The following is an 18,738-nucleotide window of genomic DNA, read 5'->3' as shown; positions in this document are numbered from 1 at the left end:
TCGAAATGGATGGTTGATGTTTTGGGTCGGGACCCTTCATTGGGTCAGTCACCAACTACATAAAGGCTGTGGCAGCAATAGCTCAACTGTCGAAGAAATTAACCAGGTTGTTACCTGCAATAGAGAGCTGTAGTTATAAGAAAGGATTGAATAAACTGCATTTATTCTCACACGAACATGGAAGTCCGAGAGGGTGGCCTTATAGAGGTTATACAATTATGAGAGGCAAAGAGAGGATAGAATATTATTCCCTGGGCAGGAGATTCTAGAACTAAAGGACACAGGTTTAAGAGTAGAGGGGAGAAATTTAAGAGAGATTTGAGGGATAAGTTTTTTCTCCTCAGAGTTGTGATCTAGAATGAATTGCTATAAGTGGTAAAGGCAAGTACAATTACTATTTTTAAAAGGCATCTGGAAAGGTAGGACACAAAGTACGGAGTAACTCAGTGGGTCAGGCAGCACCTTTGGAGAATATGGATAGGTGTGAAGGATCCTGACCCGAAATGTCACCAATCCATGTTCTCAAGAGATGCTGTCTGTCCCACCTAGTTACTCCAACACTTTATGTCCTTTTGTGTAAACTGGCATCTGTTTCGAAATTTGGACAGGTACTTGGTTAACAAAGGCATAGAGAGAGTACAGGCCCAATGCAGGTAAATTGAATCAGCCTAGAATGGCATCACTGCAAGTGTGGACGAGGTAGGATGAAGGTGCCCATTTGGACTGTATGATTCTACATGCAAGTTCTATTGTTCTTCATTTAAGAAAGGTGAGAAATAAAGAGAGCCATGCTTTGATTATCTCTGCTACTGATGGCCTGGTAGCAAAATAGCAAAAGCTAAACTGTCTTCATGGTATATGCATAAGATATGAAAATTGATTTTATGACAAGTAATGTCCGTTTTAAAATTTAACTGATTAATCTTTATTGCTGAAAAATGTACCATAATGGTTTTTAAGGAATTTTATTTTAATAAAATGTAGAAAATATAAAGCCATCAAGTTTGCACACATTAAAGAAATAATCAAAATATATAATGTGCATTTAGATTTCTGTTAAAAAATTCATGCAATTTTGCAATATGGGGACATGAAGGTGAAGGAGAGAAGCTGCAGGCAATTTAAAATTATTTAAAAAAAGTTTTCCATGATAAATTATCTACCCAAAGCAGTTTTACCTTCAGTGTGCTTCAAAATACGCAGTTATGCAGCACTGCAGATTTTTTTTAAACAAATAAAGATACTTGACATTTTGGTTTGACAACTTAGCAAAGACAAACAACATCCACCTCCTCAAGCCCATTTTTAGAGTCGAACAACTGTCACCATAATTGCAGTTAAAATAAATTATATAACAACAGTTTTATAGATAAAGAATTGGTAGTGTGACACATACTGCGGACTAAAGCCACCCTCTTCCTGTTCAAAAGCCTGCATATTTACAATGTTAATAAGAATGCCCTTCTCTATTAACTGTGAAAAACAGAATCAGTTCCTTAAAATAATTAAAGAATAACATCTGACTAACTTGGACGTTTAAATTGGTAGAAACCATTCTGATTCAAGACACTGAGAAACCACCATTTCTGTAGGAATTTCAATGAAACGGAATGCTTCTGGAATTTGAATGCATAGCACATTGCAGTCAATTGCAAAAATGTCTTTATAAAAACAAATTAACAATTAAAATATTGGTTTAATTTTCTTCCCAAAATAAATGTCATGTTCATCAAGTTGAGTGATTGGGGAACTGAATGCAGTGTCCATATCATGCATTTCCAAGTTAGGTACTACACAAAACATTACACCATGCTCTAAATCCAAACAAGCACTACCTTTTGTACCCTTGTTCCTTTAAAAAAAAAAACTGCAGTTCACAATTGGTACCAGCAAATTTAACCTCAACTTTGCATGAAGTAAACTTAGATTGCCTTAAGATATAGTATACAGAATGTTCAGCAAAACGTTTAAAGTCAAAATCTAGATAGAAGAGAAGAGATAATGTTCCCATTAGTTTTAAATTTGAACCAAGGTCTCAAATTAAGACAATTACTTAAATGACAGTCCGAGAGATACAGCATGGAAATAAGCCCAGAGTTCACAGCAACCATAAAACATATAAAAGCCTGATATTTTGTTCTGTCAGCTTTATAAAAAGATAACGAAGCTTAATAGTGGGAACATAGTTTTATTAGAAAAAAGCATTGATTGATATAATGGAACGTAGCAATTTTTGTGGCGGCTACTCTACCAATGGAAGGCTGCATTTCAGCCCAGACTGAAGGATAATCCAGTTAATGGCTTGCAGATCTCCATAGAAGTGGTCTTCATAAATAATTATGCAGTTATTTTGTAGCCTGATAACCAAAGCATTATTTAGCTATGACATTTTTATGCACCTCAGTATTAAATGAAAAAAAGTTTACTTTGTCACTTATTAACAAGGTTTTATCATTAACAATCTTAAAGTAGGTCACTATATTTAGTAAATAGTTAAGATGGTGTTGGAGAGTGACAGCATGTGCAGATCTACCCTTAAAACAAATTCTTATGGTCGATTCCCATTATACATCGGTTCCAGCACGAAGAGTAATTAAATCCAGCCCCAAACATTTCCTATCAATCATCACTAATGAAACACTTGGCCTCCCACCCCCCCCCCCCCCCCCTCCCCCCGCCTCCTCCAGAATACTTCTAAATGTTCAATTACTGGAGAAAAAAGTTGAAAGAGCTTTGACCAGGCTTACCAGCTCTTGCCCAACCCTTCTTTATAGTGACTACTTCCCCTCTACCATTTCAGTCCAGATGAAGGGTCTTGACCCGATACCCCTCCACAGCTGCTACCAAAACTCTTGAATTCCTCCAGCGCTCTCATTATTTTGCTTCAGAATTTCCATAATTTGGCTGCACCCAATCCATCCCTTTGACAAAGCCATTCCAGGTTGAACCTGAAGGATTTAAACCTTTGTGCTCCATTATAAATACCTTGCAGTAGATTGCAGCCCATTAAACTAAATCAAGACTTTCACCTGCGAAAAATAAGAAACTTAAACCTATGAATGTGAGTTTTAGAGTTATTAAAAACTATTTTATAAATCACATAAAGTAAATTGTAAAACAAATCTGTTATATGCTCTGTTTTAATGATAATTCATGCATGTCAGAAACACATGCATTTTATTGTTTTCAATTTTCAAATGTTTCTTTCTGTCAGCAAATTTTCAATCACTTCAAAAGTATTGGGAAGCAGGGTTTATGAATTGTGAATTGTGAATTTTGCAGTTAGTCAGAAGCATGTTAAATTTTATTCAAAGTTTTTTTCCCCCGAAAGACTGAAACCTATGCTCTGTCTTTCAAAAATAAATCTAAATAGTTACCCAACATCGATTAAATCATTTTCTGTATCACACAAAAAATGAGGTGGGGGGGGGGGGGGGGAAGTGAAGAAAATAATTCACTATAAAATATCCAAATGCAAAATTCAAATATTTCCAGATTTCATACATATTGAAAATTGTGTTTCTTTGGGCTCAGAACTACATCCGTTGAACAAATAAATATTCAAGGTTAGAGAAAAAAAGTTATGTATTTAAGTAACTATTAGCTTGATTTTAGAATTCTAACTTTAATAATTTTTAAATGTTTCTGATTGGCATTCTGAAACACCCAAAATTGAGGAGCTTTTGCAATTGAACTTTGAAAACTGAAGTAATACATAATCATTCCAGCCAAAAATAAATGTTGCCTTTCCAACTGAAGCATTCTCTTCATCCAGGAATTTGGCATTCCTTGTAAAGAACTTAGCAACTCATGCTACTGCTCATTTAGCTGAATGTTTCAGGGTATAATAATGTAGTTAAACCTCTTTCCCTGAATACCAACAAACCATATTCAATAAACAAAATTAGACAGAATTAACAAAATTAGACAGAAATTAGACAGAACGATTCAATATATAAACGTCCTTTTATAAACAATAGTCCTAACATCATAAACACAGAATCTGACCTACTTTACTTATAACCACATTGCAATAAGTGTGCATTTTTATTAAAGGGTGAATTAATACTCCTTAGATGTGTAGAAAAGAACTGCAGATGCTGGTTTACACAGAAGATTGACACAAAGTACTGGAGTAACTCAGCTGGTCAAGCAGCATCTCTGGAGAAAAAGGATGGGTGACGTTTTGGGTTGGGACCCTTCTTCAGACTGAAGAAGGGTCCCGATCCGAAACATCACCCATCCTTTTTCTCCAGAGATGCTGCCTTGCCACTGAGTTACTCCAGTTTTATTTTACTGAATCATTCAATATAACGTATGGTACATGGTACAAAAATGTATGAGTTTCTCAACATTGCATAATAAGAGATATTGACATACAGACCTATTGTTCAAATAAGCATGCATCTTAATGCTTTTTTCCCCACATTCAACTGTGTGCATTTGCACTCTATTACTGAATTTCAGTGATGCCTTATCTAAATCATTGAGACGCTTAGTGATCAGGAGAGGTCGCATTGTGTGTCTTTTAGACCCCATGATTAGGCCCCAGTAAGATATTTTTACCAACAATCTTCCAACTTGAAATCTACCATCATTTCTCTAATCAACATTGAATGTCAAATATCCTCACCTTCCTAATACTTTATCCAACAGCTAAGTGGCATTATATCAATTCATTTCTGAGAATTATACTTGAAACAACAAATGCACTATCATTCACCATTAATCCTGCCTCCAAAAAAATAATAGAACCAGTTTTCTCAAAATACTTTATTATCAATGATAGAAGTGCAGCAGACAACTGGAACTGATTGCATAAATGAAATAGTCTTTAAAGAACTTTACAGCAATACATTTGGAACAATAATTTGTTCCAAATTAATTCTACTAATAAAGAAAATGATTCAATTTATTAATTCCAGGAGCTCGTGTCTAGGTGGACATAAAAAATAACTTGCAAGAAGTTCCATAAGGAATGAGCTGCCAGAGGAAATAGTTGAGGCAGGTACAATAACAACATTTAAAAGACATTTGGACAGGTACATGGATAGGAAAGGTTTAGAGCGTGATAGACCAAATGCAGGCAGGTGGGATCTAAGGCCTTGCTTGTGATGAATGACGACACTATTAGACATTGTAATTTATTCAAAAACTTGAGCGTTCAAGACAACATTAAATTACTCTATTGACTTTAATACTTCCCTGACCGACGCTGGATTAATCACACTTGAAGATTCATGCAATGAATAACCCCATTTTTCAACTAGCATTGCAGTTACAAACTTTAATTACTTTCAGAAACTTCTTTGTCGTTAACACTAATTTCAAACCTAGGTTTTATTAAACATTTAGCATTTTCAGAAAAAGTCTAATGTTTTCAAAACTGCTAAAAAATAACTCAAGCAATGGTGTGTTTAATCCTTGTTGACCGCTCTGAATTTTTTCCCAGGGACAAAAACTAAAATGGGTCACAGTGAGAGATGTTACTGACAACGTTGTTGTGCCAGGAATCTGGCAGAGTGCTCAGCCCTCTGCTGGTGCTCCCATTGCAATGAAATAGTAAAAATGATCTCATCATCGCATGATTCAGTGTGGAATGAGTCACCAAGGTAAAGGCTGCTTGTGAGAACTGGTGTTCAGCAGGTTGCGATGACGGTAGCCGCTCAGCACTGGCCCAAGGATAAATGCTCCAGATGTTTAACAGTCCTGACTCTATGGCCTCCATCATCACCTTCTATTGGCTGCAATGGAAGCTCCTGTCTCCCCCATCTCATTGATCCGTTACATAGTTCTTGAGTTTCAGTTGAACTAAACAGAGAGGTAAATACGATAGTTTCTACCACAACCATGGACGTCCCTGCTGGTCCCTACTAGTGACCCACTTACTGTTCCAGGCCAGATAAACCCGTGTGCCCTGCACCTTAGCACCGAGCAGTGTTATAATTTGCTCCAATACTAAGACCTCATGGGCAGATTGGTGATTCACTCTATATTGAGCTGTGCATTGATGAGTTCAGTTTCTCTTTGCTGGTAGCAACAGCAGAGAGCAGGGGTTTGCTCCAGGCGCCTGGCACAGCAGCATGCTGCCTGTGGGAATGTCATTTTTTCCAAATACTGTATGGTTAACAACTGTGCATATTTGGACTCCAAGTGTTAACAGAAGCCACTCTGTATTGCAATAGTTTAATATGAAATCAAGACAAGTTGACAAGAAAAAGGTATATATGCAATCAAATTAGGAATTGCTAATATGTAGGTACAATAAAGTGATGGAAGAACAGGCAAATCTCAAAAATATATATTTCTATCAATACATTGCCACTATTATTCTATTGTATCTTTTCATCTTAATGGATAGCTTGTGTGATACAAATTTCTCACTGGGGATTTAATTGTATAATTTACCACCAACCGTAGTGCTAAGGTGTAGGTACCAGGCTGGCGTTGACTTTCCCGAATAATATAACTTCCCTCTGCTATACTTAGCAGATGATCGGTTGCTTCTCGTGAAATCATTCCATGAAACCTATTTGCAAAAAAATAATGAGATGTTGTCATAAAAGGCTGCAGCAGCAGCACCTACAATTTATGTGGCTCTGATGTATAAAATCAATTCTCCGTGCCAATCAGTTTGAATGATTAAATACGTTTATGTTTTTACGAGGCATCCATGGGATGGGGGGGGGGGGGGGGGGAAGAGGAGGGGGATTAAAATTAAAGGAACAGTTTTCAAATAAATTAAAGATAATTTGAATTTGAAAAATGACAAAGAACAACAGTGATGTAAAACTATAATTTATAAGTGATGAAAGAACAGAATCGTAAAGGAACAGATGTAAACAAAATGCTGGGTAACATTATTCCAGTGGCTGTGCCTGTTCATGTGGCAGGGTATTTCATGACTCGTTTGCCTTTTACCTCAGCCGCATCTCAAGTCTAATGGACAGGGCCTGTTGAATAGAGGCAACCACTCATGCAATTAACACCACATATTTGGATTCCAACTGTGGAATTTCAGGAGAGATCGCTTTCCCTTGTCTTCTCTTTAACACCGTGGGATATCAAGTCACTGTTGAAATCAGATGAACTACTTTACTACATTAGGGATGGTAACCTGGGATGACATTTAATGCTGATCTATGATGGGAAATTCGTCTTGATTATGATGGCCTTTTATTGCCTTCTAATGAAATATGTTTTACTGTGTGGTCTTCATTAAGTATTCAGGGTGTACTCCCAGGAATGAGTATGTTAACTGAATCAGTCCAAAAGGAGTTATTACACATTACACTCTCATTGGCCAAGTGCCAATGATGTGGCTCAATTTCACTGGCTGAATGAACATGAATTATATGGATTTATTTGGAAGTTGGTAAGCTTCATAATTTTATTCTTTTTTTAATCTTTTCTAGTTTCACAAAAATATTTTTCCATGGGCTAAGAACACTATAATAGACTAGCATACTGCAGAGTAACACTAGGCAGAGTACCAATGTATCTAAAGCAATACAATGATTCTCTGTAAGAGAGTTAGATAGAGCTCTAGGGGCTAGTGGAGTCAAGGGATATGGGGAGAAGGCAGGCACGGGTTATTGATAGGGGACGATCAGTCATGATCACAAAGAATGGCGGTGCTGGCTCAAAGGGCCGAATGGCCTCCTCCTGCACCTATTTTCTATGTTTCTATTACTCAATCTTATTTGCTAATAGAAGTTCAGAATATCCATCTGTCTTCCCATGAGTTCTAAAAACAATAATGCAATTATAATTCAAAGAAACACAAGAGGCCAATAGCAACACCATAACCCCCCTTGCTAAATTAAAATCATTAACCATTTCCTGCACAAAATTGTTATTAAACCCAAGATTATATCGCAGCTAATCACTCTACACACAAAATGCAAAAGGTAGAAATAATAACGCTTAAAAACAACAACTTAAGTTATGCAAAATTATGACCCTGGTCTCTCATTGCTTAAACACCATAAGGCATCACCCTTTCCAAATTTGCACCTCACTTATAAAGATTAACAGTATTAAACGATGCTATAATTTGTATATCTTGCCTATGGTTAAAGAAGTTTAGTTGTGTTAAAGATCAGTTGCTGAGAAACTACACTTATTAAAACTGATTATGCAGTCATAATAAGAAGCTAATGCTACATAACTGACCATGCACTTCAAATTAAAAATTCAACACAAAGCACTTAAGAGGATCTATCTATCTATCTATCTATCTATCTATCTATCTATCTATCTATCTATCTATCTATCTATCTATCTATCTATCTATCTATCTATCTATCTATCTATCTATCTATCTATCTATCTATCTATCTATCTATCTATCTATCTATCTATCTATCTATCTATCTATCTATCTATCTATCTATCTATCTATCTATCTATCTATCTATCTATCTATCTATCTATCTATCTATCTATCTATCTATCTATCTATCTATCTATCTATCTATCTATCTATCTATCTATCTATCTATCTATCTATCTATCTATCTATCTATCTATCTATCTATCTATCTTCTCCTTTCCTCTCCCATTACATTAAAATAGTACGGTTCAACAACAATAAGACTGAGCACTTTTAAAGACAAAAAGATAAACATTTGAATCACAATTTTTTTTCCAGGTTGGACCAATGCAATTGCTCAACTATAATCAAGCTTGCAACCTTCCAATCACATGGTGCCAGGAGCAATGAAGCCATTGCATCAACATGCAAGCTCTACTAGCACAATTCAACTTGGATTTTTCAGCACACTTGGATGTCTAAGGAGGAGATCGCTGGGTGATTGGGATTCCAGGAAGGTGTCAAAGAGAGAAGCACAGCATTGAAACAGGCTTCTTTGTAGTCCTCCGTTTCCAAGACCGCAATGAAGTAACTCAACCTCTTATGAACATCAATGGCAAAACCACCAATTATTGTCAATCCACAAATGCACTTCACTGAGGATGCAGTCACATTACATTTGTGGATTGTTTAATCCTTGATTGTTACTTATGAAGATTTGGCCGAGGTTTAACCCTATAATCATTAGTCCGTGGATCTCTGCCACTGTTCTCCCATGCTCTCCTATGAAACTAGCACTGCACAAGTTTTACTTAAAGACTGCCAAAGTTCAGCAGATTCACTTAGGATTTTACTGAGTGGTACATGTGTGCCCTGTGAGCTCAGGCTGAAGAAGGCTCTCGACCCAAAATGTCACCAATTCCTTCCACCCAGAGGTGCTGCCTGGCCTGCTGAGTTACTCCAGCATTGTGTCTATCTCATGTGTGCCCTAATAGGCTAATGCAAAAATAAGGCATGGATAGGCTGGATGTTCTAGCCCACAAAATCCCTGGGGTAATGGGGACTCTACTGCCTTTCTGTTGGAAAATAATGGACTTCAGTCATTACTCATCAGACCCATAAAGAACTTGAATAAGTGTTTTACCGTTCAGGACATCTAATGTAACATTTTTGGGGGATGAGGCAGGCAGGTACCTTTAATCCTGGCACCATCATACTTTTCTGATAAGAGCTGATAATTTGAGCTCCAAATTACACTGGGTGTTACAGGATGTGTAGGGGGGAGAGACTGCCGGAGTCTATTGGGACTGCTGAGGTGTCACCAAGTGGTGACCATCATAGCCTTTACGCTCAGGTAGCAAGCTGGTGAGTGACAGGTTAGGCTTTCTAGCCCTGTATATCATCTTTCACAGGTTCAGGTCATCCCAAAACATTCGCAATCAATAAAGTACTTCTAAAGTGTAGGGATCGTTCAGGGAACCATGGTATTCAAAATGCACATAATAATACCTCACACAAGTTAATAATGACTAAAAACAGTGGGTTTTTTTAGTTGCCAGGGGGACAAGACACGACTTAATTTCCTTGATCTTCTTAAGTAGAACCATTGGACTGTATACATGCACCTGAGAATGCAAATAGGGTCTCAGTTTAATCTGCAGGTTGACGTATATGAAAACACAATGTTTCCTCATTTCTGCTGAGACCATCAGTCTGGATTTTAACTCAATTCTCAAGGTGGAACTTGACCCTTCTCAGAGGCACGAGTGCTATTACTGAATTACAATGGCATTGTAGGGCGTACAAATTTGCTGTCCATCTAAGGCTTACAAATTTGCTATTGATATAGAAGCATTAAGAATACAGTTATTTAATAGAATTCAATTCAAATTATTTTTGAAGGATTTATTTCTGCTATTCCATTTATAAAGTGTTTAAACAAGCAATTACAGAAAACAGAAATTAAAAACTAAACCTGCACTCACTCTCTTCCATAGTACTTGGGTCTGTTTTCCACCTGTAATTAAAAACAAAGTCTACTTGGTTAAAACAAACACATTATAGTGCATGCATAAACTTATATTGTAAAATTAACAATAGGAATACAAACTGCACTTGGTGGACAACAAATATGCACTATAGAAATCTTCATCAGATGTTTGGCTCATTTGTGGCTTACAGACAAAATAAAATACAAGCAAAATCAGTTTTTTAAAAAGAACATATGGAAACTATGGAAAATGGTTCAGTGGATGAAGTTCAGAATAAATGTTAAAAATATATAATATTATCAAAAATGTAAACATTCAAGGCTGAATATTGGAGTCTGTGAACCAATTCAAAGGGCACTTTCTACTCTCAAAATAAATTTCTATAAATCCTTTAACTAATTCTCTCATTGCAAGATTTTAGCAACTGCATGAATGGAATGCCTTTATAACCAAAATAAAATACACTTAGAAAAAGCTTATCCTTATTCCTAGTTTAATTAAATGTGTAAAAATTAGGCTGACTATGCCAATAAATGCATATCTGTTAATTTAATAAAGGATTAACATATCAGTGGCTCTTTAAAATAAGAACCCTTGTGGATATCGCATCTCCTAATTCAGAATGCTCTCAAAGATGGACCATTTTGAGATACTATGAGTTTGAAGGAAAGTAGAAGTTTAAACACATTTAGCGCACGAATGCTGTCAAAACTGCCATGGCAATTTCATCTACTTTGCATCTGCTGCTTCTCTGAAATACATTAAATGGAAATATTTGGATCCTCTTACGTTTAGTCATGCACGTTTTGAGATCGCAATTATGCAGTTGTTTATGGCTCAAAAGTTGACACATGTACTGTATAAATGTTTGAGGTACAGGTGACCTCCGCAATATTGTGTGGGGGTGGGGGAGTGGGAGGAAATGGTTGTGTTCCTAAAAAGTGGGTAGTATTACAATTTTCCATAGCATGCGGTCACATCATGTGCACATGTATCATGAAATGCAGGTTGAAAAATAAAATTAATTGTATTATCTTAGTTCAAATGTGTGTATATTATTTCATTGCAAAAAATCTGATAGTTTAAAAAATGCTTTATTAAATCTCTCGCCTTCACCTCCAAAATATATTGTGAGTTATGCTACCAGCTAGATTACATTACATCAGGTCACTCTTCATGTACAAGACAAGGGAGAAAGGTATTTGAATAATCAGAGATTTCACGGTCAAATTAAGTTCACTTCTTACCCAATTCCATATCACGGCATAAGGATCACTTGAAAGTAATTACAAGTATAAAGTCTGGTGATCTTCCTCTTTAGTTCAAGGTCAAAGAAACTAAATTTCGACTTTAACTAAGCATTGTTTGCCATATTGTGAAGAACTTTTAATTTGCAGGATTCACACCAATTTTAAAAGAATCAAACGATTAGGGAGTTAATTATATTTTACATGCAAAACTCAATGAAGTATTCAGGGCAAGGCTTCAACATCTTCTCAAATAAATTTTGATCAAGTATCTACTAAATGTCTTAATAAATATAAATAATATTAAAAGTAAAGCTGTATCAATCCTGTCACTATTGTGTTTAAGGTATAACATTTCTGCATCGGTCATACTACATAAAACCCACAAGAGTTATATTTTATGCGTACTAACTTGACCAATATCTAGTTCTTAAATCTGTAGCTAAAATGGTGCCTTCCTAAAGGTTTCCCTGTAGCAACTCACCAATCTTATGATCACATCCTCTCCCATTCTTGCAATCCTTGCTCCCAACAAGAGTAGATCGATCAGGCAATGCCTACCAACTTGCAAACTATCTTAACTTTAGCATATTCATAAGATCATGAGTGATAGTAGTTGAATTAGGCCACTCGGCCCATCAAGTCTACTCCGCCATTCAATCATGGTTAATCTATCTCTCCCTCCTAACCCCATTCTCCTGCCTCCCCTCTGACACCCGTACTAAGCAAGAATCTATCTATCTCTGATTTAAATTTATACACTGACTATGCCTCCACAGCCTTCTATTCACAGGCACTAGCCCAAAAAGTGTAATTTAATATACATTATCTTTTTACAATCAACATTGCTACAAAAAAAAGCACCGGCTTGAGAAAAAGGCCAGCTTCTCCAGACAATTATTTTAAAAAAACTTTACTATTATCAAAATCCATAAAACATATTGTAAAGAAATTCCTCCTCTGTACAGAGGGGTGAGAAGAAAGTAGTACATAATAGCCTCCATTACAACGCTATTATTTTTCTGGTCAGATATTCTAATTCTGTCCAGTGTACAATGCTGGGAGTCGCTCTACTCTCTTGTTTTTTCGAAGAGAGAACTACATATATTATGATTAATTTAAAAATATCTACTTAGAGTAACAGGAACAAAGTCCTGCTTCAGATTGTGTACAGCAGGATCAGAGACCCGACCTAGAAGACGATACATAGCAAACACAAAGGTACAGTGGGATACACTTACTGCCCTTGTCACATGGAGTGGCACTAATTAAGCTGAAGCAATGGGAAAATAACTTTAAATACAACTGCTTATTCACTTGACACCTGTAAAATTACCAACAGGTTTACCTTCAATGTCAGCTCATTTTGTTACGTAAATCAATCCATCTTTCAAACAACTGGAGAAAAGCACTTGGGGACATAAAAGAGTGCATCTGTCAAGAGCTCACGATTACAACTTCCTAATCTTACTATGACAAGATATTGCTATAAAAGGCAAACTCCTAATCATAAGTGAGTGGAATGGAATCTGCAGCAATGACACCAAAAGTTACTACAAACAGAATTTCTAACAAATTTTTAAGGCTGATATTTTTTTTAATTAGTTACCAGAAAAGATACAATTCACATGTGACCTCTCCAATTTCTCAGTGTTAAAAATCAAATTTATGTTCAGATGTATCAAGAAAAACATGCACTTTTTAAAATATAGCTTTTACTTTTGAAAATAAACATGATTAAATTCCATTGATCATCCACTACTGAGTATATTCCTATTATAAATATCTACTCATATTTCTGAGCCAAAAGTATATAATTTCACAATTATTTGCTTTGTTGGATCTGACAACTTGTACTCATTCCATTAACTATGCAATCCCTCTGCGACTGCAACCTCGAAGCCAAATAACCTACAAACCTGTACATCGTTGGAGTGTGGGAGGAAACCAAAGATCTTGGAGAAAACCCATGCGCTCACGGGAGAATGTATAAACTCCGTACAGACAGCACCCATAGTCGGGAATGAAACCGTGTTTATAAACAAGGAAATGGCAGATGAGTTGAACAGGTACTTTGGATCAGTCTTCATTAAGGAGGACACAAACAATCTTCCTGATATACTAGTGGCCAGAGGATCTGGGGTGACGGAGGAACTGAAGGAAATCCACATTAGGCAGGAAATGATACTGGGTAAACTAATGGGACTGAAGGCTGATAAATCCCCAGGGCCTAATGGTCTGCATCCCAGGGTACTTAAGGAAGTGGCTCTAGAAATCGTGGACGCATTGGTGATCATTTTCCAATGTTTTATCAATTCAGGGACCACAGCTATTTACAATATACATCAATGATTTAGATGAAGGGATTCAAAGTAACATTAGCAAATTTGCAGATGACACAAATCTGGGTGGCAGTGTGAACTGTGAGGAGGATGCTATGAGAATGCAGGGTGACTTGGACAGGTTAGGTGAGTGGGCAGATGCATGGCAGATGCAGTTTAATGTGTATAAATGTGTGGTTATCCACTATGGTAGCAAAAGCAGGAAGGCAGATTGTTATCTAAATGGTGTCAAATTGGGAAAAGGGGAAGTACAACAGGATCTGGGGGGTCCTTGTTCATCAGTCAATGAAAGTAAGCATGCAGGTGCAGCAGGCAGTGAAGAAAGCGAATGGTATGTTGGACTTTATAACAAGAAGAGTTGAGTATAGGAGCAAAGAGGTCCTTCTGCAGTTGTACAGTGTCCTAGTGAGACCACACCTGGAGTATTCTGTGCAGTTTTGGTCCCCTAATTTGAGGAAAGACATTCTTGCTATTGAGGGTGTGCAGCGTAGGTTTACAAGGTTAATTCCCGGGATGGTGGAACTGTCATATGCTGAGAGAATGGAGCAGCTGGGCTTGTACACTCTGGAGTTTTGAAGGGTGAGATAGGATCTTATTGAAACATATCAGATTATTAAGGGTTTGGACACGCTAGAAGCAGGAAACATGTTCCGATGTTGGGGGAGTCCAGAACCAGGGGCCACTGTTTAAGGCTAAGGGGTAAGCGATTGAGAACGGAGACAAGGAAACACTTTTTCTCACAGAGTTGTGAGTGTGGAATTTTCTGCATCAGAGGGCGGTAGAGGACGGTTCACTGGATACTTTCAAGAGAGAGCTAGATAGGGCTTTTAAAGATAGCGGAGTCAGGGCATATGGGGAGAAGGCAGGAACGGGGTACTGACTGGGGATGATCAGCCATGATCACATTGAATGGCGGTGCTGGCTCGAAATGCTGAATGGCCTACTCCTGCACCTGTTGTCTATTGTGTGTGGCTGCGCCACCATGCTGCCCTTAACAATCTAATACTATATGTAGACAAAAGTGCTGGAGAAACTCAGTGGATGCAGCAGCATCTACGGAGCGAAGGAAATAGGCAACGTTTCGGGCCGAAACCCTTCTTCAGGCTGATGTAGGGTGGGGGGGGGGGGGGGGAAGAGTGGGGAGAAGAAAGGAAATAGGAAGAGGAGGAGCCCGAGGGCTGAGGGAGAGCTGAGAAGAGGAGGACACAGCAAGGGCTACCGGAAATTGGAGAATTCAATATTTATGCCGCTAGGGTGCAGACTGCCAAGCGGAATATGAGGTGCTGTTCCTCCAATTTTCGGTGGTGCTCACTCTGGCCATGGAGGAGGCCTAGGACAGAGAGGCCGGATTCGGAATGGGAGGGGGAGTTGAAGTGCTGAGCCACCGGGAGATCAGGTTGTTTGATGCGGACCGAACGGAGGTGAAACGATCGCCAAGCCTACGCTTGGTCTCACCGATGTAGATCAGCTGACATCTAGAGCAGCGGATGCAATAGATGAGGTTGCAGGAGATGCAGGTGAACTTCTGTCGCACCTAGAACGACTGCTTGGGTCCTTGAATGGAGTCGAGGGGAGAGGTAAAGCGACAAGTGTAGCATCGCTTGCGGTTGCAAGGGTAAGTGCCCGGAGAGGGGGTGGTGCGGTTGGGAAGGGAAGAATTGACCAGGGAGTTATGGAGGGAGCGGTCTTTGCGAAAAGCAGACAGGGGGGTGGGGAGATGGGAAGATGTGGCAAGTGGTGGGGTCACGTTGGTGGTGGCGAAAGAGGACAGAGGACTATTTGTTGTATGTGACGGCTAGTGGGGTAAAAGGTGAGGACTAGGGGGACTCTCCCCTTGTTACGAGTGGGGGGGGGAATGGGGAGAGAGAGCAGTGTTACGGGGTATGGAAGAGACCATGGTGAGAGCCTCATCTATAGTAGGGGAGGGGAACCCCCATTCCCTGAAGAATGAGGACATTTCCGATGCCCTGGTGTGGAACACCTCATCCTGGGAGCAGATGCGGCGTAGATGGAGGAATTGGGAGTAGGGGATGAAGTCCTTACAGGAAGCAAGGTGGGAAGAAGAGTAGTCTAGATATGTACTCGGATTCTTATTGAATTTAAAGTGTTTGTGCTGTTCAAATTTTTTGATAGTCAAACTATTTGAATGCAAATCCACAGGAATTGTTCAAAGATAGATGGTCAACATAAGACTAACCTCACATGTGCATGTAATTCTCCTTGGATTAGGAGCTTCTTGTTGTAACTGATACACTGGAAAGTGGGAAGTGAAAAACCAAAGTTAAATTATAATTTATAACACAGTTGATGTACAAAATAATATTAAATTGTTGCTTAATAATTGTAAACAAACTAAATTATTACCTATACAAGGTAACACAACTGATTTTAAAAATGGTAATTTTTTTCATAGTTCAGTGAAAATTGATAGAGCCTATTATCTTGTTTTCTTTGTTTCTGCAGATAAAAATTTAGCACTTCATTTCAGTAGAGACAATTACAATTTGAAAACTGTAGTGGTAGAGTGCGGAGCTTTTTACTGTGCTGTTCACAATTGCAGAATGGTCATCGTCTTTTCTTAACAGCATGTTTTTGTTTTAAACTTTAAAGCTAACAAGGGAAACTGAACATTTTTTCTGAGCACGTTTTGAACGTAATATTTTGACAAGACACAAAGTGATAGAGCAACTCAGCAGGTCAATCACTTGCTCCAGCACAATGTGTATTCTTCTGTGGACTAGCATCCGCAGTTCCTTGTATCCATAATATCTTGACAGTTTGTGGTTAAGGCAAGAATATACTACCATCACATTTCTAGCCTCACAAAAAGTATTTTGTTCTTTACTTCAGAGAACTATAAATCGGCATCAAATTGTAATACAACTCCCGTGGAGGGTAGACTAGCATAAAACTGCTGCCATGGGCAGGACAGCATATTTTATTGAACCAAATTTAGATTAAGTACATGGGATCTAATAAGCAGTTTTAGAAAAGGAATGCACAAAAAAAGCAAATTGAATACTAGAGCATAAAGACAAAAAAATGTTTTAGAAATAGTATACAAATGAGGTAAAATGTGGCTGCATTGCTGGAATTATTCTAACCCTAAATAAAGTTGGATTTATAATGCAAGCTCAAAAATGTTTCTGCTATATTCAGACATTTGAGCTCAATCAACTCCTTAATTGTGAATCTAGTACTGGAAAATTTGTAGCAGTTTTATGCTCAAATATAAAATACTAAAATAGATTTCCCTTTTCATTACCTCGCCAGAAAAATGCCTCTGAGGGGATAGTTTTCACCAGGCAGTTTTGGTGTTAATGACACAATATTTTGCTTCAATCAAATTGCATTTTCAATCTTCTGTTCGATTTTGATGTACCAAACTTCTTGGCTTCATCAAACATTGGCACAATTGAGATAGGGTAAATTTGCAAACACCAGATAATGTGCATTGTGCCAATGCATCACCCAGGAATTAGGACTTTGATATATGAAGGGCTTACTTAACTCTTTTACATTTTCTTCTGCATGGGTTAACATATGCATTTTTCTTTGGGCAGGGCTGGTGTACCATGAGACCTGGGTGTCATGGTACACCAGTCATTGAAAGTAGGAAGGTGCAGCAGGCAGTGAAGAAAGCGAATGGTATGTTAGCATTCATAGCAAAAGGATTTGAGTCTAGGAGCAGGGAGGTTCTACTGCAGTTGTACAGCGCCTTGGTGAGACCACACCTGGAGTATTGCGTACAGTTTTCGTCTCCTAATATGAGGAAAGACATTCTTGCCATAGAGGGAGTACAGAGAAGGTTCACCAGACTGATTCCTGGGATGTCAGAACTTTCATATGAAGAAAGACTGGATAGACTCGGCTTGTGCTCGCTAGAATTTAGAAGATTGAGGGGGGATCTTATAGAAACTTACAAAATCCTTAAGGGGTTGGACAGGCTAGATGCAGGAAGATTGTTCCCGGTGTTGGGGAAGTCCAGAACAAGGGGTCACAGTTTAAGGATAAGGGGGAAATCTTTTAGGACCGAGATGAGAAAAAAAATTTTCACACAGAGAGTGGTGAATCTCTGGAATTCTCTGCCACAGAAGGTAGTTGAGGCCAGTTCATTGGCTATATTTAAGAGGGAGTTAGATGTGGCCCTTGTGGCTAAAGGGATCAGGGGGTATGGAGAGAAGGCAGATACAGGATACTGAGTTGGATGATCAGCCATGATCATATTGAATGGCAGAGCAAGCTTGAAGGGCCGAATGGCCTACTCCTGCACCTATTTTCTATGATTCAATCTTTTTAATATCATGGTCATGATAGTCTGTGATGAGAAGATTTCAAGTTGGGGTAGCAACATTCGGACACATTTTTCTTCTAAATATTTTTACACTTTGATAATTTGTGGCACTTCACTTAAGACTCAGCTGATAAATCATAGAACTCACCCAACTGAGGCAAGTGAGTTCCAGTGAGAGGCAGCTCTGTGACTTGAACTCGTGACCTTCTGGTTGGAAGTCGAGTGTTGTACCACTACAGCTATTGGGCTACCAAGACTTTATCATTTCAGAAGTCTTCAGATAATCTATATACAATTATTGAAAGTACTGTAAGACACTTCATTCATGAGGAAATTAATAGATTCTTCTACAATACAGTACTTCAATCAGATTTCAACTTAGCAAATTTCTCTTCACTTTAATATAACAGCATAAGATAATAACCAAAACTATATTCTTCCTGAAACACAATTGTACGGATATCAAAAGAATGCTTGTTTATGAGCTACCTGGTAATCTCAAAATTCAGCTACTTATTTAGGGATTTCAGAAAGGATGTCAAAAAACTGG

At 38.0% G+C, this 18,738-nt stretch overlaps 1 protein-coding gene across 4 annotated transcripts in view; it reads right to left on the bottom strand.

Moving 5' to 3' along the window:
* chn1 (chimerin 1) overlaps nt 1-18,738 on the bottom strand; it is a 78,041-nt gene that overhangs the window by 42,077 nt on the left and 17,226 nt on the right. For 2 of the 4 annotated variants that reach the window (XM_033023916.1, XM_033023914.1), the window contains 2 exons: nt 10,300-10,331; nt 6,416-6,529 (listed from right to left, as the gene is read on the bottom strand). In XM_033023916.1, coding sequence (XP_032879807.1) covers nt 6,416-6,529; nt 10,300-10,331 — 146 coding nt within the window. Of the gene's footprint in view, nt 1-6,415; nt 6,530-10,299; nt 10,332-16,091; nt 16,148-18,336; nt 18,474-18,738 lie in introns of all 4 variants that reach the window. The other 2 variants (XM_033023915.1, XM_033023913.1) reach the window with 2 other exon arrangements.

The sequence above is a fragment of the Amblyraja radiata genome, chromosome 7, assembly GCF_010909765.2.
Source record: "Amblyraja radiata isolate CabotCenter1 chromosome 7, sAmbRad1.1.pri, whole genome shotgun sequence".
NCBI classification, from domain to species: domain Eukaryota; kingdom Metazoa; phylum Chordata; class Chondrichthyes; order Rajiformes; family Rajidae; genus Amblyraja; species Amblyraja radiata.
Note: the sequence above shows the minus strand (reverse complement) of the source record. Positions and strands in the feature narration are given on the sequence as shown.